The sequence below is a fragment of the Poecilia reticulata genome, chromosome 13 (assembly GCF_904066995.2).
Source record: "Poecilia reticulata chromosome 13, P_reticulata-male-v2, whole genome shotgun sequence".
Lineage (NCBI taxonomy): Eukaryota > Metazoa > Chordata > Actinopteri > Cyprinodontiformes > Poeciliidae > Poecilia > Poecilia reticulata.
Genome location: NC_088842.1, coordinates 24,078,270 through 24,105,364, shown reverse-complemented (window position 1 = coordinate 24,105,364; position 27,095 = coordinate 24,078,270). Strand labels below are relative to the sequence as shown.

Below are 27,095 nucleotides of genomic sequence, written 5' to 3'. Positions count from 1 at the left end.
CTCACCGTCTCCAGTGATCTGCAGGCAATTTTAAGTCACCCGAGGGATACTCTCTGTCCCCCGAGGGATGACTAGCACTAATCAATTGAGCAGCTTGAGCTGACAAACAGAGGCAGACAAAGAAGGGAAAGATGCGGCAAAACGGATGTTATTCTGTCATTCTCTGATGTTGTGCTGTTGGATTCAATTTCCTATTTTTCTTGTGAGTTACAGCCCTCCTCTGTCTCATTTCTATTTTTATTGACAGGTGACCTGAAACTGATTGCCCAGGAGGAGGACGGGAGAACAAATGGAAGGACAGCAGAGAGAAAGTGGATAAGAAAGAGACCAGAAGCAGGACCAGAAGGTTTCCAGTCTCTTTCAATACAGGGCTTTGACTTAAAGAGCAGACAGTGGGCATTACCAGAATAAAAAAGGTAGGCTTTACACACATTTTAGTCATGAGGACATTATTCTAAAGGCAGAAAAAAGTTAACATCCCAACTTTTTTCCCCCTAAAACCTTCAGTTACTACCAGATCTTTTGTGATGGAGAAGACATACTCCCTAACTGCCCACTACGATGAGTTCCAGGAAATCAAATATGGCGGTCGCTACAGCAGCGACATCCTCAGCAATGGCATGACCCTTCACCTGGGGGGCAGCCTGGACCGCCATGTGGTCCGAGGGAGGGGCAACACCTGGTCAAACAGCCGAAACAAAGACCTGAGCGGCAGCAGCAGCAGCGGGGGCCTTCCTCGCTGGAGCAGGAGGGAGAACTGCCTCCTGTCTGCGTTGGTCTTTGCTGCAGGCATGTGCCTCATCCTGGGGAGCATGCTGGCTCTCAAGTACATTTCACTTGACGACGCGGACTGCAGGCAGGACTGCCAACACAAACGCTCCCTTATGCGGGCGACTCGCTTCGTTCAGGCCAATATTGACATAACCATACAGCCTTGCCAGGACTTCTATTCCTTTGCCTGTGGAGGCTGGCTGAGGCGCCACGGTATCCCCGAAGACAAGCTCAGCTATGGCATCATCACAGCTATCGGCGAGCAAAACGAGGAGAAGCTGCAGCAGCTCCTTCTGGAGCCGGTTCAGAGACATGGGCCAGACTCCGCAGAGCGGAAGGTCAAGGAGTTTTATCGGTCCTGCATCAACATCAAGGATATTGACAAACTGGGGTCAAAACCCATGACAGAGGCGTTAGACAGCTGTGGAGGATGGGACCTGGAGGGAGCTCCTTCGGGCGCTGCTGGGTGGGAGAGGGAGGACGCCCCCCAGAGGCCGGATTTTAATGAGCTGCTCTACCGGACGCAGGGGGTTTTTAGCACTGCTGTTTTTTTCTCCCTCACCGTCAATGTGGACGATAAAAACTCCTCCAGGAACGCCATCAGGGTGAGCTCAGAAAACTAATTAGGGTTTATAAATGGCTTATCTGTATTTGTCTGCTCTTGTCTTTTTATTGGCTCTTTAGGAACTTTAATGGCATAATCATCTACCTTATCGAGTCCTGCTGTCTTGAGAAAGCTCTGTTTAATAAAATGCTTAATGTCATTTTTTGGCGAGGAAGGGAAAAGTTTACAAGTTTTATGTATCTCAGAATGTGTCTTAGTGACCTCTGTTCAGTGTAAGATTATCCAGTTCAGTCAGCATGATTAGATTTTGATCCAGGGGCTGTAGGTAAAGTCCAGATCTTTTTTAAAAATTGTAAAATCACCAATTAGCTTAGAATCAACAGCTAATTCTGATACAGATGTTAAACTCACAACTTCATGTCATGTTAATTGCAAATTCCCGCACCACACGCTCATCAGGTGGTGTGTGTGAATAGAGAGCATGTCTGGGTAATGTTAGCCTGCTAGGCTAACATTACAGCCATTTGAGCCAGTAAGACTAAAAATGTTTGATGTAAGGTCAGCATATTCACCAGTTATTAAATTAGTAAACAAAACAATGCAGTTTAAGAAGTAATTCCTCTCTTAACTCTAGATAAATGTCTCAAACATAAAAACAGGCTCGGGTAGCCTATCTGGGCTCATTGTCATAGCTTATGCTAATTTTCGCCTTACTAAATCAGCTTGACACCACTTCAACTTTGACATACACCACTTTGTAGAAAAATTGTGTTTTATTAACATGAAACCTCGTTCAATGAGACTTACACCCCTGGTGATGTGTAATTTTGATCCAGTCACATTTTGAATATGTTATAATGAACGATTATTAAATCTCAGAGTTCATAGGCAAATGGATTGGAGTGGGAAAACTCAAGGGTTCAATTAACCTGAAAATAACAACAACCAAAATCCACAAATCATGTTTTCCACAATAAACTGCAAAGCCTTTATCTTGGCTGATGTATGAAAATAAGAGTTGCTTAACTGTGTGAATTATTAATTAAATGTTATGATGTTAGGCGTTACAGCAAAGCTTTCAGTCATTGACTAGATCTGAATGTGCACCTATGGTGTACATTACAGGGAGACATAGAGGAAAACATACTTAAATTTACATCAAATTGAATTATTAACTTTTTATTTTTCCGTGTTTTTGCAGATTGATCAAGAGGGACTGACTCTGCCAGAGAGAAGCCTCTACCTCGGTCAGGATGAGGATAGTGTGAAGGTGGACAAAATTCAGTGGTTTTGCCTCTTTTTTATGTCATCTCTTATCATCTTTTCCCCTCATTTTAATCCCTTCATTTCACCTATTTTAGTCTCTTAGTTTGCTCAAATTACTTATTCACAGTGCCTTTCAAAAGTATTCATTTGAAACATCAACATTTTAACATTTTGTCTCTTCACACACACAAACTTCAATGCATTTTACTGCTTTTAAGTGACAGACTAACATAATTGAAAATTACAATATGGAAGAAAAAATGTCCCATTGTTTAAAAATGTGAAAATCTTGACATACAGTACATATGTTTTATCCTCCTGTATTCTGATATGTTTTTAGAAAATGAGAAGCAACCGACACAAACATTTTTTCTGGTTTGTGTCGTTTCACATCTAAGGGTGTTTTCACACCTGATAGACCAGTTGACTTGGTTCGATTGGGAACCAAAATCGCAACATTTGTTAAATTTTCAGCTGGCGAGGTTTGCTTTCACACTGCACCTTCAACTGAACCTCTGAAGAAGACATGAGTCCAACTTCCTTTTTTAAGAAATGTAAATAAAACTGGAGCGGTATTAGATTTTAGCATTTGTAGGATTTCTCTTTTATCTTTGGTAAAAGACCATAAGTCATTTCTCATGCCAGCACTAGACACCTGCATTTGTTTTGATTGTTTTTACCCAGAATTTGCTGCACTTCAATCCGATTTGCTTGCCATTCACATTATGCATTTCAACTGTACCACAGTTCCCTTCAACCAAACCAAGACCTTGGTTTCTAAGAGGACCAGAGTTTGCTTTTTTTTTGGTTCACATCAGTTTTATTTTGCTTTCACACTTCCCCGACTGAATCAGACTTTCTAGGTAAACAAACCAGAGTTTGATTTAAGCGGACTAAACAGGACTGGAGGGAACTAAAGACAGATAAAGCTTGGGATGTTCAAGAAAGACGTGCAGGGAGACTCTGTCCACTTCCTGACATCACAGGAACAGACTCAGGTTCAGGGACAGTGAGATGTTTGTTGTCTTTAAGCTCATTGTAAGAATCCTAAATTGTTGTGATAGCCTCAGTGTTGGATAACAGCTAATCTTCATTCAGAACCAATTTTGTATCACAGATGTCAGGAGCTTCTCAAAGTAAGTCATACAGCACTATAAATTTGTAAATGCTCTAAGCAGGGAGTGAAAAAGAGTCAAATAAAAATAATCACACTGCTCTTGGCGTCTGTCTGCTTTATTCAAACCAACATGGAGGGCTGTTCCACTGCATCTGCCTTGTGCACAAGTTGCATATTCACAAATCTCCCAGAACCCCCAGCGTTCATACCGAGTGGGTCGTGTTTATGCTAGAGTCTGTCTGCTTTATGTGAGTGCAGGATCCTCTTCCAGTCCTGTCCTTTCTTTGGCTGACAGAGATCTCTTGGCTTGCTTCAAGGACTCATTAACTACTGTGGCTGCTTAAAACTCAACAGCTCAGTTCATCTCTCCACATCTTGTCAAGTCCTGAATTCCTTCCTAACTCTCCAAACACCCGGCATCCTGCGCACACATTTCCGTCTGGTAAAAACCACTGCCTTAATTTAAAGCAACTACATAACATAATTATTAACAAATAACATAATCATTCAGATTGGGGATGCATCAAATACAGCTTATGAGTAGAAGAAAGAGAGCCATTGTTGCAGGTGATTCTACAAAGTGTTGAGTTGGGCAGCTGATTATAAATACATAAGAGGCATATTATATATAGGAGAAGTTTTTTTAAACAAAAATAAACAGTGAGTTATTTTTTTCTTCACTTCAAAATTTAGCTGGCTTTAAACAACATTCCAAATAAATACCGAGAGGCTGGTGATCCCATTATAACAAATTGTGAAAAAAAAGAGAGCTGCAGGAAAACTAAGAGTTCGTTCTCCACTCTTTCTTGACCACCTAACCTCATCTGTAATATTTATCGTTGTTTTTGTAACTGGCCTTGATTGTTTTCCCTGCTGCCCCTCATTCAACCATTTCCCCCTAAATCCTCTCTGCCTTCTCTCGCCCCTCCATCTGGCCCACTTCACTCTCCCCTCGTCCTTCTTCATCAACCCACCTGTTTTCTTCAGCCACCCACTGCGCTTTTGTTATCCCTTCCACTTTGCCACATGTCACCATCGCCACCAGTCATTACTGGTGCCGTCGCCGTGGCACCTCCTGTCCGTCAGCGCTGATGTCACTGTATTTCCCAGATCCTGGCAGCGTACAAAGCCCTGATGGAGCGCCTGCTGAGCATGCTGGGCGCTCACAATGCCACACAGAAGTCCAAGGAGATTATAGAGCTGGAGACCCAACTGGCCAATGTGAGCTGAAAGAGCGCAGCCTTTTGCACACGTGCAATCATGCATGCTGGTGCTTGTGCATATGCATTGTTTAACCATGTGCTTCTTTCAACAGATCACTGTGTCGGAGTACGATGACCAAAGGAAAGACATCAGCACAATGTACAACCGAATCACCCTTAGGCAGCTGCAGCGCATCGCACCTAGCGTGAGCGCAGCACACACACGCACGCACGCAAACACACACACATGCAGACAAAGCATTTATATTATATACTGCAGGAAAAACGTATTTGTCTCCTAATTTTCTTTTTTCCTTTTTTATCATGAAACTTTTTCAGATTGACTTTGTTTTTTAATCAAAGATAACATGAGTAAATACGAAATGCAGTTCTCAAATCAGGATTTTATTCATTTTGAGAAAAAAGCTACTCAAACCAACTAAGCCTTATGGTTTAAGGCACAATAAACCTATTGGGTTGTCTTGGTCTGATATTTAAATTATAATGTATATCTGAATAAACAATAAAACAAAAAGGTCTTTCAGATGGGGAATCATTTTTCACAGCACTGTACACATACAGATGTTTTTGACAAAAACTTACGTAATGGATTAAAATTTGAGTTCCAGCAAAGCATTTTGTGCAGTGATGTTGGTGTTTGTGGCTAAGAAACAATGAAACAGTGAACACTCAGAAAGAGAGAGGCCTAAGAGGCTCTCAAAAGCTGAGGCAGGGAAGCAGATTGAGATGCAGATTGAAAGAAAATGTTCAAGAAACAGAGAAAAATGAGGACACATTGGGGGGTATTCACAGAAATGGAGAGAAGTAGGAGGAAAGGAACAGGAGGTAAAGGTTAGGAGGAAAACAGTGGGAAAGGAAGGAGGAGGAGTCTCTTGAGGTGTCTCTCCTTGCTTGGAAAGGATGGATGAAAGTTGACTTGGAAGAAATGGAAACTGGGCAAAAGATACAGAGCTGATCTTAAGGAGATCAGCAAACAGCAGCTGCAATGAAAACTTTGCAAAGGCTTAACTCAAGTGTCAATAAAGGGGGTGTGAGAGAGCGTGACTGTTGTGTAGCAGATTGGATGATGCTTCTTAAAGGCAATTTGTCGCAGCAATTTATTTGGAATGAATTACTAGTTCCTCGCTGCTGCCTCATTAACTGGCCAGGTTGGTCTTCTCAGTAGCGAGCCTGCAGCAGACTGATACGCTAACTCTCGTGGATTTACACAAACATATATTGTAAAACGGAGTTACATTAAAAGCAGTGTTGGGGTGGGGGGGACACTTCAAAGGTGGCGAGTAATGGCTGTGAATGCTTTGAAAAAAGGGGGAAGAGTTCAGGGTTTTTTTTCCCCATCTTACAAAAGCTGAGTGACAGCTTGAGGTAGCAAGTAGAGCAAGAAGGGATAGTATTTTATTCTATTTAAAAAAAACTACATTGCTGTCGCTGGCATCTTGTAAAGAACAAAAATAATCTGGGGGAACAAAATTATGCAAAAATATCCTGGAATTAGAAACTGGTCATCACTGTTAAGCTACATCTTTAAACAGTAAGAACTGGATAAAAAAATTTAAAACCGAAGCTCTGATCAGTGGGAAAATGCCTGGTTATCAGTAAAGGGGGCATTGTGGCAAAACATTGTTGACATTTTCACCTTACTTCGAACGTTTTCTGAAGCAGAGCAGATTAAGATCAGCTGTGGATAATCACCAATCAGAATGTGACTGATTTCTGTTTTTTGGAAAGCTTCGTTTTACAATACCAATTATATCTGATTCTGATTTATCAGCAACTTTCTTCTGACCACTTCAACCTCAGACGCTGTGAGCTTTCAAAGGTGCCATGTGCTGTTATTAATTATGCATATTAGGAGCAGCGTGGATGTAATGCTGCATATGTGGAAACGCACTAGTTAAAAAATAGGGTTCAACCTTTTTAAAAACAAATGCACAACAGTTAACTGTCATTAGCGTCTCAGATTAGCAATTAGCACAATTAGTAAGGATATTATGAAAACCCCAGACTCCAGAACCAGGATCTGCTTTGTTGTGTTTGAAGCTTTGAACAGGTTTTGAAATGCTGACATCACACAAATATAGTTTAGAGGAATTAAAATGTACAGCCACCACTTAATGACCGGTTTGACCACAATGTTTTACATGACTGTAAATAAATGCAGGCAGTAAGGTCTTAAATGAAAGTCGCTTTTTTTTGAGGGAGAGTAAGACTTTTGGGTTTTCTTCCACAGCTTCACTGGAAGCGATTGTTGGACCGAATTTTCCACGACAACTTCTCTGAAGACGAAGAGATCGTGGTGCTCGCCACTGATTACATACAGAAAGTCTCTGACATCATCAAGAACACTTCAAAGAGGTGAGGAAAGTTAAAGCAGTCCTAAGTGTGGAGCCAGGGTGGGGGAGAGTACGATAATGGTAGGGAAGTCTATGGAAAATTGATTTCATTAGACTCGTGCAATTTAGAGTCGGGTTGTTTTATATGTGTGTGTGCGTGTGTGTGTGTGGGCTGCCTGTGGTTGAGGCCTGTCACTGGCGTTTAGAGCACAACACCAGTCACCAGATGTATAGATTGGCTTTTTAGTGCTGCTGTGCATGTATTTGTGTATATATTCATGTTTGTGCGTGTTTGGAGAGTCACTGTTGGGTGAACTTCCAGTTCTACTGCAGCTGATTATTATTGATCTGCACCCACACCTTCCACACCTCCTGCAGTCCCAGACAGAGGCACATGAACAGACCCCCGTGCATGTACACACTTTCACCTCCTTCTTCTTCTTGACAGACTTCAGGGGAGGCCTTAGAGGGCTGCTGCACGTCAGGGTGTGTGTTTCAGCCAGTGACAGCTCGCCGATAGTCACTCTGCTCCACACATACACACAATGGCTCTCAGCCCCCATGCATGGCTGACTGGCTGCATGACTGGCGGGTGGATTTCTTGCTTGTCATTTCTGTCTGAGGCAGGATGCATGTCCATGTAACAACATAACCGCTTTAGACATTTTGGTAATTTCATGAATGGCCGGTTCATGACGCTACCGTCTCATTTAGTCCTGCAATTCCTTCACCTCCTCTCAATGATTCGACCATACCTCCAAATGTTTTATCCTGCAACTTCTGATTGATTTTGTGCAAATCTGGGGCTGGATAACATATTGATTGCTTATACACGAGATATATAATCAATTTACCAGAAACATTTCCACTTAAAGTCATGGTATGAAATTGCAAATTGACAAAAGTCAGACTATGGTTGGAGATGACTGATGGCTTTTGTTGGTGAAAGCTAAACTAATCAGCTAATGCAGTAATAGATTACCTTATCAGAGTGATCAATGGAAAAAGTTCTTTGTTGACCTGTGGGCTCTCTGTGGTTTTCTAAGGATGAAATACCCCAAACTGGTGCCAGGGATTGTTTTTGTTTTTTTTCTGTTCTTGCCCACTAATCAGTCACATTTTCACACTCAACACTGCTTTAAAAATTAACATAAAATTCTGAAAACTCAACCAGCAAGTCAAGGTTGTGAAATGTTTTACTGTCCAGTTCATTCTTATGACTGTTGCTTTAAAACAATTGTATTTTGGAATAATGTTTTTGTAATTAAAGACAAAAACTGTATAGTTAGGACAAATAATTGTAAGAGCAGTCTGAGATTTAAAAATAAAAAAGAATAGGCAAACTGTATCAAATATTTATGCTTTGAGTTAAGAATTGGACAATGAATAATGAATTAAATAATATTAATTTTGAAGATTGCTGACACCAAATGCAGACATGAGTCTCTTACCTGACATGGGTTTTAAAAAGTGAGACTGTCCACTAAATCTTCCTGCTAAGGTGGCAGAGACACAGGTCACTGGACATTTAGCGGTTCTTCACCTGCACCAGGAACCATAACTCAGATTTCTGCAGTGATCATTCATCTGCACTTTGATACCTGGAATGAGCAGATCTATTTCAAAAAGGTCAGCGTGGTTATCATTGCGTTTTGAAATGTCAGCTGACTAATTTGCCTAATCTTTGCCGATAACAAAGACCAGCAGAAACCTTTGGTCTCTGAAAAGGTTTCCAAACGATTTTGTCACAAGCAGCTTGAGTCTTTTGCTCACGATCAACTTCATTCTTGCTCAACATATGAACTTGTAGGGATATTAATAAATACAGATTAATATTCCCTGTTAATAAAATGTACTGTTTCACCAATATTTTTAATGTGCAGTGCACAGCACTCGCTACAGTCTAATGAACTTCTGCATCGTACTTACTTCACCTAATCACCTATTTAGACTGATGTCGATTAACACGACTTTATATGGTGCGTTTATGTTTGGTCTTCTCTTTGCTGGATGTATTGTAGGTTTTTTAAAGTCACCACAGAAACCCGAGAAGGACCCGACCATCAAGCAAATAATCTTGGCCCATCCCAGCCCAAATGTTGGGTAGAGTTCAGGCTATAAAGTGAAACTCTTCACTGAGCTGGTTCTCAGTGAAACTAACATTTTTGTTGTGATCCAGTCGCTTGTTTACACGTTTCCAGTGACCGGAGTCTCTGACATCGGCACTTTTTGAAACCAGGACTTTTTGGGAATGCTCCCCATTGAGGGATGAAGTTCTCTGCAGGTGTGAAAGGGCACACAGGTGATGCAGATGCTGAACATACCTGTGAGGCAAAGCAGGATTGCTGCCAGATGCTAAAATAACAGCGCCAGATAGTGGCTTGGCATGACATTGAATTTAACTTAGTCTCATCTACAGTGATGTAGAGCCATGTAATTCTGGAACATTTCCCCAATCGACATCAGAAAATACCAGCAGTTTCCAGACAGCATTCTTGTGTAAACAAAGCCTCCGTCTCCCAAATCCCCTTATAGCTGGAGTTGTCTGTGAAACTGAGAGAGACAGCAGTGCTACCACTGGAAAACATTGCTGTCTGAGCCTTTTTTAGGAAACTGAATGCCTTCTTGGAAAGCAAAAGTTGTCCTCACCCCTGGGGCAGCTGGAGTAAAGCGGCATCAAAAGGTTCACCCTGCTAGGCTGAGCTGGAGAGCAGGAGCGTCTCCATTTATGTAAAAATTAAATGGGGGGAAAAAATAGTGGTTTCACAGTAAAAAAAAATCAAGAATTCGGGCTAAAAGCTCCATTTACTTTGCACAAATAATTTTGATGCAGGCAATACACAATAGTCTACAATAATCAAAATAAAGACAAAGCCTTTTACTGCATAATAACAGCACTCTCATAAGAAGGCAGAGTAATTTCATCTGTGGATGACTTGAACATTGACTAAGTTCTGTGGAAGATGCCTGTCTTAATGACATCATGTGGACTTGACATACATTAGCTGTTCTGTTTCATCCTAATATGAGAATTTTTATTTCGTGAGGCTGCTAGCTGCTTCTTTAAATGCATCCTGCACTTACAGAAGTTCATTTAAAAAGCAACATGAGTATTTGTCAGAAGCTTGTTTTTTAATCTTGTTTTCAGAGATTTGCTTTTTTTATTTATTTATTTTGTTAAATATGGTTGCACCAGCTTCTCCTGACACATTTTCTTTAGAGCACAGTGGTTGCAAGTAAAAGAAAAACACATTTTTCAGTAAGAGAGAAACTTATTTACAAATGTAATAAAGTTAGTCTGTTTGCACAGATTCTGTCAACCTTTTGTACCTGCTGTTTGCTTTAATTATGACTGCTCTAGTGCAGGCCAGCCGACAGCCTGGCCTGATCCCAGGACAAGATAATCTTAAATGAATCCCATCTACTGTATTCTGCAATTTGTGGAAAATTAACTAATATTTACCATTTCACGACGTGATTGACACTGCATTCTGTCTCCCTGTTTTTTTCTCGGGTAAACCAAGATACGTGCAAATACTGTCATACATAGAGATGTTACATGGAAATGACTCATTAATATTGTATAGAGGAAGAGTAGTGAATGCTGCAAGTCAATGACTGGTTGTGGTCTACTGGGTTTCCATGGAAACTTTTTAAGCTACTTTGAAGAATTAATTTAGCGTACTGTACTGTTTGATAACTAGAATCAATCTGAATGTATGACTGAATCAATTTGTTTGTTAAATGCTTTGAGAAAGCATTTGTTGTGAGCTGGTTTCATATAAATAAACTGATTGATGAGGTACTTACCCTCCAAAAAACTTTTTTTTTGCTAGGGCAGATTTGATGTTATCTTGATTATGTGATTTTTACTTAATTTTTGTTTTTGTTTTTTCTTTATTTTGCTCTCCTTTTTGTCAATTATGTGCATGTTATCTTAAAATGTAGTTGTTTTTTTGTTGTTTTGCCCAGATATTATGGGATAATCCACTTTGCTTAGTGCGGTACCATCCCTGCTTTCACATCCATTAGGCTTGTTTAACTGCTCTTGTAATGCTAGGTCTGGTACCATGTTGTTTACCGATGCTGCCTCTCAGCTGTCCAACCATCCATCCCTCTTGATGGCTTTTGTAATGAGTTCTTCTCTATATTTCAATCATCCCTCTCTACCTGTCATTTGTTTTCTCCACGAGTGTCTAACTGACAGTATGCTTTTTCCATTTTATCACTCAGTCAGCGTTTGGCAGAAATGGGTTCCGGTTTAGAGGTACAAGCACTTTGTGCTCAAAGGATGCATTCATCACCTTGGAAAACTTGACTCTCCCCAGCCTTAGTTGCATAAATTGATCACTGGTAAACTGCAGTGTGTTTGGTAGTTTTTTTCCTCTCCTCCTGTGCCCGTCTGGTTGGTGAAACTCTTGTGAAGCTTCAGTAGGTTCCTGGTTGAGGCTTGTTTCCTAAAGCAGAGTGCGAGCTTTGATCAAACTTGGCCGTTTGGGAACATCAAGCTACAGTGGTGAAAGAAAAATCGGCTGAACACAGTGTACACATAGTTCAATAGCAATATGGTATGTAGCTCACTTTGCCAAAACTTCTCACAGCTATAAAATGCAAGTTGGAGGTACAGTCAGTTGTTAAAATATCAAAACCATGTCAAATTAATATTTTAAAATTTCCATACTTCAGCACTGAGCATTATGAAGTGGGTGTATTGTATAATAATGCAGACACCGGCTACATTTCAATAAACCTAACCAAATCTCCAGTCATTTCTACTCTTCAAAAGTTTTGAATTTGAGAGTATAATTGAGTCAAATTAATTTCACAATTTGTAAAAACATGCACTGAATATGTTCCAAACCCTGCTTGTTGTTTACCCTTACACTCATATTAGTTAATGTTGCTGTCCTGTGGTTTTAAGTGCTATTGTGTTCCTTCATATCTTTTGTCAGGGTTGCCACAATGTTGCACTTTTACTTTCCCAGTATTAATAATTTACTCTAGTAGAACCTTACCCTCTTTCTGACTCCTCCTCAGTCCTCCTGACTCAAAGTTTTCTCCCCCTCTCTCTTATCCTCTTCAAACTTTTTCTCCAATCATCTGCTCCTCCCGTTGTGCCCATCTGTCTTTCTTCCTTCCAAACCTCTCTCTGCATCTGTTATAACTCTGTCTGATAAAATCTTTTTCCTTTCAGTTCTTCATTTCCCAAGCAAACTCTCCTTTCACTCCATCTACACTTCATCTCTGCCACTCCTGCAAATCTTTCTTTTCTCTCTCAGCTTCTTGCAACAATTAATATTTTCTTACACCTCATTCTCGGTGAACTCCAGGACTGTTTTTTGTTTTTTACCCAGTTCTGACTCCTAAAAGATAAATTGTTGGAATTTTAGACAGACTGGGAGAATAGAATTGGTATCTTTTTTATATCTTGTGTCTTATTTGTGTTATTTAGGACCTTAAATAACAACCTAATTAAACAAACTCAATGTCCTCACAACAAAAGTACTGTTTTCATTTTGTCTGTTTTTTTCCTTTTTATAAAATGTTAGAAAACTTCATAAGAGATGCATCCACGTTAACTTCTTAATATGAGGAGTTTGTGCTTGAAAGCTTTGATTCCTTTAAATCAATGTAGAGCAATGTTGAACATATGAAAGTTCACAAAGATGGTTAGCATTGATCTTTTTTTTAATATGAGAAGGACAAGTCTGACATTTTGCTGCTGAGGGGAAGCACTGATAAAATGCAGCTTGTGTAAGTCAAACAAAGATACTGTAGAATAGATACTTCATTCACCTCTTAAATTGTTGCACTACATGATTAGTAAAAAGTACATTCATTTTTCTACTATGACTAGAGACTGCAGAGCACAGAGCCAATGTTTTATCAGATTGTTCCATTTATTTCTCCCATTTGCTTTACTGATCCTGGAAAAATAAAACTCTTTGAGGAAGGTTTACGTAACATCTTGGTGCCAACATTGAAAATCCTAAACCTCAAATGTAGTGTCTTTCTTGCTCTTTCTTTAAAACATTTGTAACACTTCCCACTGAGCAGTACGGCATGAGTCGGTGTGGTCCACTTTGCTGCCATTGTGAAAGTGACCCATACAACCAGTCCGTACCACACCATTCCTGGGCCCCTGTCTATAGGACAACGGTACAGTATGATTAATGCAGCGCTACTTGGGTCACAAAGTCTTTTGACTGGGGGACAGAAAAGCTTCAGTGCTTGACCCCACAGCTCCAGGGTCATCAGTGCATCACGTCACACTCTACTTTAACCTCACCGCCCCAGTGAGAGTCTAACTGGCTGTGGAAATGTTTTCTTGAGTATGTGGGCCATTAAATAGTGTACCGAACCGCACTGGCCCATGCTGTACCGCTCGGTGGAAGTGAGGCATCTCAATGTTGCATTTTCTCTCTAAGCTGTTGTCCAGGTGAACAGCTGCACCTTTCCTCCTAACGGAGGGTATTATGTATTTTCCAGGCACATGATGCACAATAAAGTAACTATATTACCATCAGAGAATGAGAATGTTGTATGCATAAAAAATTACTTAAAAGAAATCTGATTTCACATCATGGTCATATCTGACCCTTTACAAATGGGCCTTTGTCTCTTTAAGGAGCTCCTACACTTTCCAACACTACATCTTCAGTGTGTTATCACAACAGGGCTTCTCCAATCTGTTCATTAATGCTGTTTACAGCTGTTCTTGAGAGCTAAGAGTCAACAGACGTGCAGTTTGACTAGATGGTCCCTAATTATTGCTGCCACTAGTCTGAAGGAGCCGAGTGTGGGGATCATGACAGGGGTGCTGTGTGGGGTGAAAGTTCAACTGGAGATTGAAGCTCCAAGGAGTGGCTTTGTGGAAATATGCAGCTTTTTTCCACAAAGCACTGCCAAGGATTTATGCACCCCTGAATGGTTGTTAGGGGAGATTAAAGGATTTCTCAAACATGCATGGAGGAATCAAAACAACACTTAAGTATGTATTTGAGGAAATAACATTGCAGCATGACTTGAAGCTTAAAAAAATGGATTTTACATCATACCCGACCTTTAAGATGAAAACGGGGTTATGATCCTTCTGCTAATAAGACTAGCTTGCTTTTTTTTCACCTTCTAAGATGAGGTGATCGTATTCTCATCATGACACAAAGCCCACAGCTCCAGGGTCATCAGTATGTTCAGTAAATGACCAGACTGTACGAGCTTTAATGATCCTCTGGAGCGAGGCGTCGCCCTCTATGATGCACAACCTGTCCGTTTTGTACACAGAAGCCTTTCTGTCAGGTAGTGAATAAGGTGTAGAAGTATCCACCTGTATTTTCCGGCTAAATTGTGTCATAAGCACCCGGGAAATCAAAGGACATGATCCCCACAGTGCTCCCTAAAGAAGGTGGATGATAGCATCTTGAACACTGCCCCATGGCAAAAAGCAAACTGCGGTGCGTCCTGAGAGCAGCCGACTTGCTTTCCAAGGTGCAGAATTTGAACTGGGCCATGACTCTTCATGGCTCAGCCGTGACACACGCTTTATGCTGTGTCCTCATGGAACGATTGTCTCTCTTTGTCTCTGCCAGTGCCTGAGTTTGAGTTCTTGAAGTTAGCTGCTGTGAAGGCATCAGAATTAGGTCCCTTAATACTTGGATAACTGATGTCTTCTGAGCTGTTTTTAATTGATTCAATCACTCCCAGGATTCATTGATATTTTCAACAAACTCAGTGATATGATATCTTTCTACTACAGGTGACAAAATGCATTTTTGACAATAACCTCACAGAGGTTCACTTCAGAAAATCCTAACCAACCAGCATTTTCTGGGCTGCAATTTGTGTTGAACTAAAGCAGAAAATGACTAAAATAAGTGTAACACAGCATCTCTGACTTTAGATATAGAAAACACCATAATTTTCTATTTGAAGCTCTTGGTTAAATGAAGATTATTTTAAATCTGAGTCTGTGGGGGATATGAATAATTTTAAACTGTAAATCCCGATGGATAGGGTTACTAAAACCGTATGTGACTATATTCTTAATCCGTTACTTGTTGCTTGTTCGCCTTTTGTTTCAGATGGCTTCCTGCCTTTTTTAAAGTTTTTTATCATCCTCTCCATCGTTACAACACAAATTCTTAATTTTTCTCCCACACTCCATCATCCTCATGCTTTCAGATTGATAAAATTCCTGTCATATAAGTCTACTGACAATAGCTGTAACCCCTAGATGTCTCCCCTTCATCCATCCATCACTTTTTCTCCTCTTCTTTCTCCCTCTTGTGTGTGTGTGTGTGTGTGTGTATGTGTGTGTTGTTCCTCTTGTGGTTGTGAATGCAGCCAATCCCATTAGTCAGATGAGCGGACCTCCAATGAGGGGGAAAGCGTAATGACAACACCAGCGTCTCCTCCACTTTCAGCTCTCTCCCTCGCCACTGCCGTCTGTTCTCCCCGTCACTCGTGAGTGCGTGTGTATGCGAGTGTGAGGATCCAGCGTGTGTGTGTCTGTCTGTTTGGGCCTTGCAATCCGAAGCCTACTAGCAGGGGGAGTCTGTTCACTGCGTGTTTACTTAGGTGAGTTTGAGTGCACTGTGTGAGTGTTCATGACTAATCCAGAGATGTAAAACAGCAGCAATTGAAGATTCACTCCCTGCTGGGCCCATCAAGTATTTTCTGAGAAAGCTTTTCCCCAAACAGTAGATTTTATGTTGCGGTGGCTGTCAGCTGTCATAGTTGGATTCCCAGCAGGGCCTCCTGAGCTGGAAACACATGCCGTTCAGCTACCGTAAGGTATTATGTATAAAAGTCTTACTAAAAGCCTTTTTCTGTCTGCGTAGAGTTTGGGTGGACAGCCTGGGAATTAGCATATATCTCTAATTACTCTAATTTAACACGCGGAAAGATCAAACTCAGAAAGTTGCCCCCTAAGTGTCCATCTAAATTGAAAGCGTAGCTGGAGTGAAGTTTGGAATAGAGGAGACCCTCCCTCCTCCATTACCTGCATGGTCATTACCTGCAGTAATGTGTTAATGTAGTGCAAAGGGACAGTGTCTTTTCATCTCCTTAACTAGCTCCATTAAAACCCATTCAGCTAATGAGCCTTCACTCAGTCCTGTGGTAATTAAAGCCTATACTGCTTAAACTGTGCAGCTCTCTGACAGACACTTTCATTCCCCTGCTGTGGCTCCATTTTCTCTGAACAAAATCTGCTCTAAAACAGTTTCAGTTTGTGGACCATGCAAGATTTCTAGCAGCAAAAGAAGATGCAGTAAACGCGTCTTTTAAAATGATAGATTTTTGTAACGTAAAAAAGTAGGCTGATGAATAATTTCACAACTTTTTATTCATGTCAACTATTTTGAAAGAAATTATATTTACATATTAAAAAGCTTTTGACAATCTTTCTGCATAAATGTGCAAACTCCTAAATTGTTGGTGTCCAAAGATTTTGCACAGTAGGCCAAAATCTGAGAGCTTAGTTTTCAGGGTCATTTTTCCCCCCAATTAAGAGGAAAATAATTTTGTTGTTCTTTCCGTTTTACCTGCTCAGCAATAAGTAAAACATGGAATATTTAACAAAAATAAATAAATAATTAAATCTGAAAAATAGTCTTAAAAAAAGATGAACACTTTAGAAAAAATGTCTAATATTTTCTCTTGTTTGATCTAAAATATGTTTAGTCTATTCCCAGAGAGTCATGCAATCACCTAGTAGTAACGCAATGAACTTATAAATCTTGACGTGGTGAAAATAAGTAGCTGAAGGTCAAATTTAACATCAGATTTTGAACATGTCATGGTTTTTGGTGGTAGGACGGATGTTCTGAGTACTTTAGAAACTGTTTATCTACTGTGATTGTCTAACATATCCACCTCTCCGGTTTACAGAGAATGATGATGTTGCTTGTGCGTCAGATTTACGGGTGTACCAGAAACACATAAATGCAAAGGTTCCACTTTGTACTTTTGTATGTACAAAAAATAAGTGACTAATTGTGTTAAAATCTTTGACACGCTAAAATCTATGTAATTAATGAATCAAAATGGATGCTTTAAGGTCCCGACCCTAAACCACGTATGAATAATTTACACAAAACATGCTTACTTTGCTACTTTGTGCATACATCTTGAATTGTACTTGATTATTAAATAATAAGCCACATAATTATTCATTCACGTCTCCACGATAACGGTAGGCAACAGAAAGCTGCTGAATCTGTAGACAATCAATCAATCAATCAAATTTTATTTGTATAGCACATTTCAGCAGCAAGGCATTTCAAAGTGCTTTACACAATTAAAATTAAAATAAAAGCAGAATAAACAGTGAGAAAGAGAGAGATTTTGAAAAAGATGAAAAAAGATAAAAAGATAAAATTATTAAAAGTAAAAATAAAAACATTGATCCACGTGAGAACTTGCCCTTATGTGGTCTCCTCGAACAGAGTTTTAGCAGAGCGACATCATACAAGGATTCTCAAACCTCAGAGTTTTTGCATCTTACAAGGATTCTCAAACCTTACAAGGATTCTCAAACCTAAGACATTAAAACCCGCAATTTAGCCATAAGCAACTCTAAACAGGTGGGTTTTAATTTGAGACTTAAAGGCACCCAGTGTTTCAGCTGTTTTACAGTTTTCTGGAAGTTTGTTCCAAATTTATGGTGCATAGAAATTGAATGCTGCTTCTCCTCATTTGGTTCTGGTTCTGTGGATGCAGAGCAGAACCAGAACCAGAAGATCTGAGGGGTCTAGACGGTTGATACAGCAATAACTGTAAATAATGTATTGTGGTGCTAAACCTTTCAGTGATTTATAAACTAACAACAGTATTTTGAAGTCTATTCTTTGAGCTACAGGGAGCCAGTGTAGGTACTTTAAAACTGGTGTTATGTGCTCTATCTTCCTGGTTTCAGATTTTTAAAAGCTGTTTTGAACTCTGTGACTTTAATGGGGTGTACAGGTTATAAAATGGTCTGGAAAGTTACATCATCCAGCAGCAAAAACACTCTGTGTATTTTGACCAATCTTGACCTCAGAGAGAGAAACTGCATTAAGCTACAAAACGATGGAGTTTTTTATTTTACTGACACAAACTACAAAGCTTATGATGGAGAAATTCCAAACAGTTTTACCTCTTTATGATGAGCAGCTGTACTCATTAGACCCGTTTGCATTGCTAACTCTAACATCACCCCCATATTTATATTCCAGACATCTACATCTTGTGTCAGTCTTCCGACAGACTGCCAAGTTTTTCTGATCCTGCACGCTTCATGGTACATCCACAAGAAAGAAATATTCTGCATTAGTTACCCTCATGCTGCCTCTGAAGCTCTGTGTTGCTGCTATAGAGCTCCAGTTGTCTGTAACAATCCCACACAACTTCCACTGCTCTCAATGTCTGCAACCGGCACACGCTGTAAGAGACGCCTGTCTGGCATTTTCTTCCTTTTAGCACCAAAATACCTCTGAAGCACAAGAGCACTGAAGAGTTCTCTGCCTAATAGCACACCGTTTCCAAAACAGACTCTGCCCATAACAAGAACCTTTTTAATCGTTTTGTAGAATCAATCAAATCCATCTACTTATAGTTGAAACATCAGTTGGCATGCAATGTATGTAAGGGAACAATATATTTTATTGTTTTGGTGTGCAGACTAAAATAACCCAAAATATGCCCTGCGTCAACACAATCATGGTGTGGGGTTGGTGAATTGGTCGGTGGCCTCAACCTACATTCAGTTTAAGATTGATGTCAGCATTGGGTCTGATAACAACATTGAATCCGACTGGCCACGCTCCACAAGAAGCAGGATACACGTCGAGTATGAGCCACACAGTACATTTTTGCTTGTTTATGTCACATTTGCAATAAGAATTTCTTCTTTTCAATTTGGTGAGCCATGCAGATGTCTAACAAAGCAACCTGAGAGCAGACTCTGCTCCACAGTTATTCTTGTTTTGCCACCTGCTGCATCATATACTGCTATCTTACAATGATTCCAATGTGGCAGTCGCAAAGAACAGGAAACACCCACGAACACCAAGACAACTGCTTTCCTGTTTTACAGCCTTGAATAACAAACATCTATAAATTAAATGATTTCGTGGGGTTGGTTTTAATCATAATTACCTCATTGTCTCGTGTCCCCAGACTGTCGTCACTTTTCTTCAGAGAAGCTTCAAATAAAGCTGCTCAACCACCGGCCCCAGAAACGCATCAGAAACATGTCTTAGTTTCACCATTATCATATAGATGACTTCCACATAAGTATGATGGCTTTACTTTACACATGCACGCACACACACACGCACTCTCAAACCTACACCACTGGATACTCATACTGGGCATAGCTGCAGTAGAAAGAGCAAGTCAAACCTGTAACTGCGCTAATAAATATATTGTAATCAGCTCATTGTCCTCAGCTGTAACCAGAAGTCCAGTCATTTACTAAACCACCCACCTCTCCCTCCTCCCTCCTCTTTCTTTGCCTGTTAATTAAATTGTCCTCACACTTCTGCTGTTGAACCTCAGGGTGCTGTTGCCAAGGCACTTTTGACTTAACATCTGTCATGCATAAGCAATATTATTCATAAAAACAGCAACAAAAAAAAGAAAAACAACAACAACAACATGCCTGAAGTTTAGCATGCAGCTTCACAGTAGGAGCAGGGGGCATTTGTCCCTGCGAGGCAGATTGGATGCACGGACCCAGTGGGAGCATGAGGACATACCAGCGCTGCATCGTCTGGGGGGCAGAAGACGCAGCTTGAATACATACTTGAATGATCCATTTTCTCTTCCTCTGCTTGACATTTTCCTCAGCCCTCTGCTGCCTCGTTCCTGTTAGTCCGTCTGGATCGGATGGAGCTCTTAACTGCTGGACCCTGCTGATTTCTCACTGTTCAGCAGTGTTTGTCCGACTCTGCACATGAGAGAAGTAGTAAGAGGTTTGCTCAAGATACAGAATCCTGACTCAAAAACACGTGAATTAAATAAGTAATTAAATTAAGCTACACCTTATTATAATTCCCGTATTTTCACAATTTATATGAAAAATAAGACTGGTATTGTAGTTGGCTAATGCTGTGAATTTAGCTGCAGATTTGTCAGTTTGGGCTTAAAGTAAACTAAAAAAAAATATGCATCCCCAGGCAACACTCTGAAGTTTTTCACATTTATAAGAGGATTTATCAAAATTATTTGCATTTAATCTGCCACCAAATAGGATTACTAAGGTAATGACATTGCATCAGTTCAATAAAGCTAACCTGTCTCACAACAGTCTAATTGCAACTCAAGTTCCATAGCTTCAAGTAAAATGTGTAGTTTTTCTATATATGAACCTTTAAGTTTGATTAACAACAGGAATGAAGCTAAATCCCAGTGGTGGAGCAGCAGTACTGTAAAAGAGAGACTCATTAAGGATCTTCTGCAGGATAACATTGGTAAAATTAAAAATAAAATGAGTGATACATGATTAACAAAGTCTGGATTTCAGAGGCCCAGTTCAGAAAATTCAGCACCACATTCCCTTGAAATAAAAATTTTGACTTTTGAAGATCTCATTTTCATGCACCTAAATAAAGTAGCATGGATAATTCCAAGTTTGCCTTTTTCCACATTTCAAAGTTTGTATATTTCATACTTTAAACTTTGTTTAATTTTGTAGCAACCATGAAGTATTTTCCAGCCCTTAGTAGTTTTTGTTTTTTGTTTTTCTTTGCAGGATTTTCCGTCATTTCACTCCTTCCGTATTCTTATCATTGTCCAGCTTCCCTGTCCTGTCGAAGAAAATCATTTCAACAGCATTATGCTGCCATAATGGGTGTGGGGTGTTGAGGCTACCAGGTTTTCTCCCACACATAGTGTTTATCTGTGAGCTAAAAAGTCTGGTTTTGGAGGAATTTTGTCCACAGTGTTTTGGTTTCCATACATGACTTGCTGCAAAGTTTAATTGGGATTTCTTATGTCTTTCTTTCAACAATGATTTTCTTCTTGCCACTCTTGCCTGATTTGCACAACTAGATGTTGGTCTGACATGTCTTGCTAGGTTTGCTGTTTTGTTTTTATTTTTGAATGAACCAAGGCCTTCCAGATTTTCACGACTAGGGATACGAAACTCTGCTTTGAGCTTCTCCACAACTCTGTCTCTGACCTGCCGGGTGTGTTTCTTGGTTTTCTTGATGCTATTTGCTTAATAATGTTCTCTAAAAATACGTCTGAAGTTTTTATACATCATTTGAGTCCCTTACCAATCAATAGGAGAGAAATATAATTTATTGTCCCACAATTTATGTGCAACAGGGGCAATTAAAGCAAATACTTAGACACAAACTGAACATAAAATGTACAAAAAAAACAGAATATAAAATAAAAATACTCTAGAGTAAGGTCAAAATAAATTACATCAATACTGTGTAGTTCTAAAAAAAATGGTGTACTCCAGTCCTAAGGAACATGCAACTGAGTTGGTTAATTTAAAAATGTGCAAAACATGCATGTCTGTAAAATATAAATAACTGTATCAGCACAGATGTGCAGACTCCAGCAGAAATGTTATTCATATTGAGTAAAGTTGTACACATACCAGCATGGATGTAAACACTTATTGAGTTTGTTGGGAGCAGCGATGCATCAAATGGAGCGCAGCAGTGTCAAATCAAACAAACCTGGACTATGAAGCATGGTGATGGTAAAAAGTCCATTCAGCCATTTTCTTCTCCCAGATAATCTGGTTCAAGGGTTATGAGAGATGGAGATATTCCCCGAAGTCACTGGGTAAGAAATGATCGACATGTGTCATTCATGTCCACATGATGTATGTCATAGGAAGTGGAAGTATTGTGTTAAAATAATGTACATGTTTTCAGCTATTATTTTATGTAAAATGGTTTATTTCAAAAAACCCTTGACAGAAGAAACGTTGTGGCAAAAGACGAATAATGTATCTATTTTCTCCTCCTCAGGGTTCTGCATAACTACATGCTGTGGCGAATTGTGGCAGCGCTAAGTGAGCACCTGTCCACCGCCTTCCGAAGCACCATCCACGAGTTTTCTCGAGAGATCGACGGCACCGAGCAGCAGCTGGAGCTGGGCCGGCTCTGCCTCACTCAGGCCAACAAGCACTTCGGCATGGCTCTGGGGGCGCTGTTTGTCAAGAAGCACTTCTCTTTAGAGAGCAAAGTCAAGGTTGGAATATATGCAGACACACGCCTGTTCGTCTGACGGCTTTAATTTAGTCCTTTACTTTTAAAAAATCACTTGTTTTCATGTGTCATAAAATACTCCAAATTTAGGCTCACATTTCTGTCTAGAAAGACTATATACTTACTGGCCGCTTTATTAGGTACAACGTGCTAATAGGAGATTATTCCCATTCACCAGCTGATGATGGTTATGGTGACGACTGGAGTGCAGTGAACTCACTGTCATTTTCAAGATAACAGTTTGAGATTATTTGGCCTTTGGTACATCATCCTGATGGAAGAAGTTTTCAGAAGACAAGAGGAATAAACATGATTAGCATCACAACTAGTAGTTGTGAAGTGTAAACTCTGCTCAACTGTTTGTAAAAGGCCCAAAGAATATTTGTTAATATTCCCTAATTCTAACTTTACCATCAGGATGATAGAGCTCAAACTTTTTTGTCATTTTTTTGTGATCTTTAATGAATTGTAGCCTCAGCTTCTTATTTTCATCTAGACAGACTGGCATGACCTCTGAGGCCAACCAGACATTTCCATCCATTAACTATTTTTCTCTCTTTTGGGCCACTATTTGTAGTGGCCCAAATAGTGAGAGAAGGCAGTGTGTTTAAATCCAAGTAGATCAATAGGTTCTGAATTACTCAGAGCATCTCCATCAACAACCATAACACACTCAAAGTTACCAAATTCCTCTTTTTTCAGCCTTCAACTTTTTACACTTCCACAACAAAGTGTTTTTTTTTCTTAAAAACAATCATTTCATAACAAGCAGTACCATCAAAAGACAATACCATAGACTGGTACTGGTACCAGTGCAGTTTGGCCGCCCAAACTGCTCTGGCTTCTTGCCATGGACTCCTCTGCAAACTCATAGTGTTATAAAATATGGAAAGAAACATGGACTTTTAGAATCCTCTTTTCTCACTTTCCCATTACTCAATAATTATTCTAACTTATATTTGTAGAATGATTGAAAAACAAATTTGATTTCATCTGACAAAAATTTAATTTAAAATTAATGGTTTAAAAAATTGTTGGATAATTTTTTTTTTATTATTGCTTTTTTTCCTTATCTTCCCTCCAACATTTTGAGGCCTCAGTAGCGCTCCCTGGTGGCTCACTCTTTGAAAAACACCATAGACCATCAACCACTAAAGGCAGTATAAATAAAATTGGTAATAGTCCTTTGCCAGTTACACAAATGAAAGTTTTCAACAATTATTGTTCTATAACCACTAAAATGTTCTTACTCTGTTGGCAGCTACTCTGGCTATTTTAAGTTAATTTAAATTACTCTCTAAAAACACCTAAACCAACATATTAAAAGGACTTTGCATAGGTTCCAAGTTTGCTACAATCACTCTAATGTTATCAGAAGGACCCAGTGTGTTTCCTGTTTCTAGGGCAGTTCTTACCAAACTGCGGTAAATATCATTTTTCACAATTTAACAGTGAACAAAAACACAATCAGCTTTGACAGCAGAAAATAACAAAGACTTATAGAAACAAAGCTTTTGTCAAAACACATTCTAGCCTGCAGCTACGACAGCTCACACTGTGAAGTCTGAATACAAACATAAGCATACGCTCGCTTTCTGGTGAATAATAACTCTCTGTTTTACTTAGCGGTATTCCTGAATTCAAAATGTAGTAAAATGTCCACTCTGACCAGGTCCAGGTAAAACTGAAAGCATTTCTGAAATGGAAACATTTAAATACCTTTCAGCAGCCCACATCATACCCTCAGTTAGATTGTTTCTAATAGAAAACTAAATCTCTTTTGGCTAATGTATCTTCATAGAAAAACAGAAACATATTTTTGATTCAGAGAAATTGTTACGAACATCTATTTTCATTTTCCTCCTTTTGGAGGTCATCATTGTATTATCTTTATTTGAGTCTACAGAGACGGTGTCCAGCAGAGTATTTTGACACGGCTCAATGGCTCTGATGGCTGAACTGGGATGTTGAAATCCCACCAGCACTAATCTCGGGCATCTACCCTGTCTAGTGCTTTTTTCCACTTTGCTGTCTGCCTTGGTCAGTCCCAAACATTTGGCAATTACTACTGTTTCACCTGAGTCGTCCTCCATGTTTTTTTTTTTGTCTGTTGTCTGTTCTAGGTCATGGAGATATGGATCCCAATGCGATTTCTAATCTCTATAACTCCATGTTCATTCTTTAAACCCCACCCTGTGTCTCCTTCACCTCCTCAAATACAGCTACTCACATCATCACACACATAGTCTCATATACAGCATTTCTGTTCTTCAATAACCTTTTAAATTTCTACCAAACTGAATTTTAAAGCATGAAGCATTTTGACTAAATAAGCCGTGGATGCTAATTAATTTTTCGGGATGGTATCTTAATTGAAAGTTAAATTCCTGAGCTCCTTACGTTCCAGTTAAGATCCTAATAAGATAACAAAACTAACTTTCAGAAGCCTTTTTGATTATTGCTAGGGATGAAAGCTTTTCATGATCAAGCATTTAGCAGCGGCTGCTTAACATCTCAAAACAACAATGGTTTTGAAGCTTCACACGTGTAAATCTTGTGTTGTGTGGACGGGATGGAAAGGTTTGAGTGAACGTGCTGCATTTTTGTCACTGGCTATGCCAGCAGTGATTGATTCTTTGTTTAGCTTGCCTGTTGTTGTCATGACCACACAGGTAGCCGACCTCATTAAACATCACTCAGGTAGCCTACCTTAGGCCAGTGACATTGTGTGCAGCTTTCACTCATTTACAGATGCTGCTTACCTCAGCATGAACAAGAATTAACGAGCCTTCAGGAGCTGCAGCTGAACAACAGAAGGCTGTGCAAAGAATAACTGGCTTTCTTGCTAAGCTTGTTATGGTGATTGGCAAATGTAGAGACATGAGCATCTCGTAGGAGTGGCATCTAAATAGGTAAAAGGTTAAACACAAAGCTCCTTCACAGCATCTTTATTTTGGAGCATTGTTCTTCAGAAGCAGAGATGCTAACAAAATATTGTTTGTGCAGATGCTCTGATTTTCTGGCAAAATTCATATTAGGCTCATAAAGTTGTGACCTGCTGATACTGACGTTCTCTAATCTCTCTTTAGAAACTATTAGCAGATATGTTGAGTGGTCAGTCATTTGTTATATTTAAAGCACAAACAATCTTGCACTGTAGAATAAAGAAATGCATTTTACTCTTACATCAGAGACAAATATCAATACATTTCTGGATTGCAAATATTTTTTAATGTTGGCATGATTAGAACTATGAAAAATGCAGTCAGTGTGCATACTATGGAAGTAAAAAATAACTCTGGATAAATTGAGAGCCCACTGCACTGACCCCCACTGAAAACCTCGTGGTTTTTCCACCAAAAATTAATTTCTGAATTCTTCCTGAGTTAAAACATTAGTATTGTTGTTTCTATGTGAATATGATCATATCTCATTTTCTGCAAATAAATACTAAATTTTTGCTTTGAATTTCAGAAACATGCTGTCAGTAGTTCATAGAATAAAAGAATAATGTTAATTTTACTCAAACATATACCTACAAAAAGAAAAATCAGATAAACTGATCATTTTAAGTGGTCTCTTAATTTTTTCCAGAGCTGTATGTGTCACCAGGATTTGAATAAAAAATGCCACTGAAATTTTTATGTTGTGTATTTGTACTTATTCAGATTCTGGTGACACATATTTACTTCCATAAAAAATGCTTATTGGTAAGCCCAAATATTCCAATCAACTGTGAGAAGCCAAGCCAAGCCAAGTTTATTTATATAGCACTTTAAAACAGTTCCACTGACCAAAGTGCTGTACAGCCACAGAATTAAACAAGTGAAATAAAAATTAAAAGCACACCAACACCAAAAATACAATCACTTAAAATGAAGACACACAATGCAATACAAGAACATATCCAAATATGCAGTCATAATAAATATCACAATAAGTAATCTAAAAAACAATAAAAGTAACTAAAAGTAACAGCAGCTCAAACTGAATCAAAGGCCAGCCGAAAAAGGTGAGTCTTAAGAGCAGATTTAAAAGTTGCCAGAGAGGTGGCCTGTTTTACCGACATTGGCAAAGAGTTCCAAAGTTTGGGAGTTGCCACAGCAAACACCCTATCCCCTCTGAGCTTCCTTAAAGTCCTCGGCACCTTCAGGTACAGTTGACTCGCTGGGTGGGTGGGCGGACAAGCAAATGAGCTACTATTACAAACCTCCACTGTTACCCAGTTTGGACAATTATAACTTGGATTGAAATACTTCCAGTTAAACAGGCTCTTGATATTATCTGCCCATTACAAGTAATCCTTTTACCAGCTTTAACTTGAATAACTGCTTCTCATAGTTTTATATCAGTGGGTCACTAATCCAGACAGATCAAGCTAAAAGTTGATTGAGTCCACTCACCCCCAATCAACCCCATCACTGAAGAAAATAAAAACAAAAAATAACCCGAAACAAAGTTTAATTCTAAATATATTCACATCCCCTGGTGATATAAAAAATCTGTAGAGTGTTAATGAGCATATGTTGTTGATAAATTCAGATGAAAGTAGTGGCTGGGAGTGAAACTGGGAGGTCCAATTATCCAGCATCTATTACATTTGGT

At 39.4% G+C, this 27,095-nt stretch overlaps 1 protein-coding gene across 1 annotated transcript in view; it reads left to right on the top strand.

Moving 5' to 3' along the window:
- The window catches only part of ecel1 (endothelin converting enzyme-like 1), a 58,073-nt gene that overhangs the window by 8,204 nt on the left and 22,774 nt on the right, over positions 1 to 27,095 (top strand). Inside the window, exons 2-8 of the mRNA XM_008426178.3 lie at positions 248 to 416; positions 508 to 1,376; positions 2,538 to 2,606; positions 4,830 to 4,940; positions 5,035 to 5,127; positions 7,173 to 7,297; positions 22,251 to 22,473. Of these exons, the coding sequence (XP_008424400.1) occupies positions 528 to 1,376; positions 2,538 to 2,606; positions 4,830 to 4,940; positions 5,035 to 5,127; positions 7,173 to 7,297; positions 22,251 to 22,473 (1,470 nt within the window). The 5' untranslated portion in view covers positions 248 to 416; positions 508 to 527. The remainder of the gene's footprint in view (positions 1 to 247; positions 417 to 507; positions 1,377 to 2,537; positions 2,607 to 4,829; positions 4,941 to 5,034; positions 5,128 to 7,172; positions 7,298 to 22,250; positions 22,474 to 27,095) is intronic.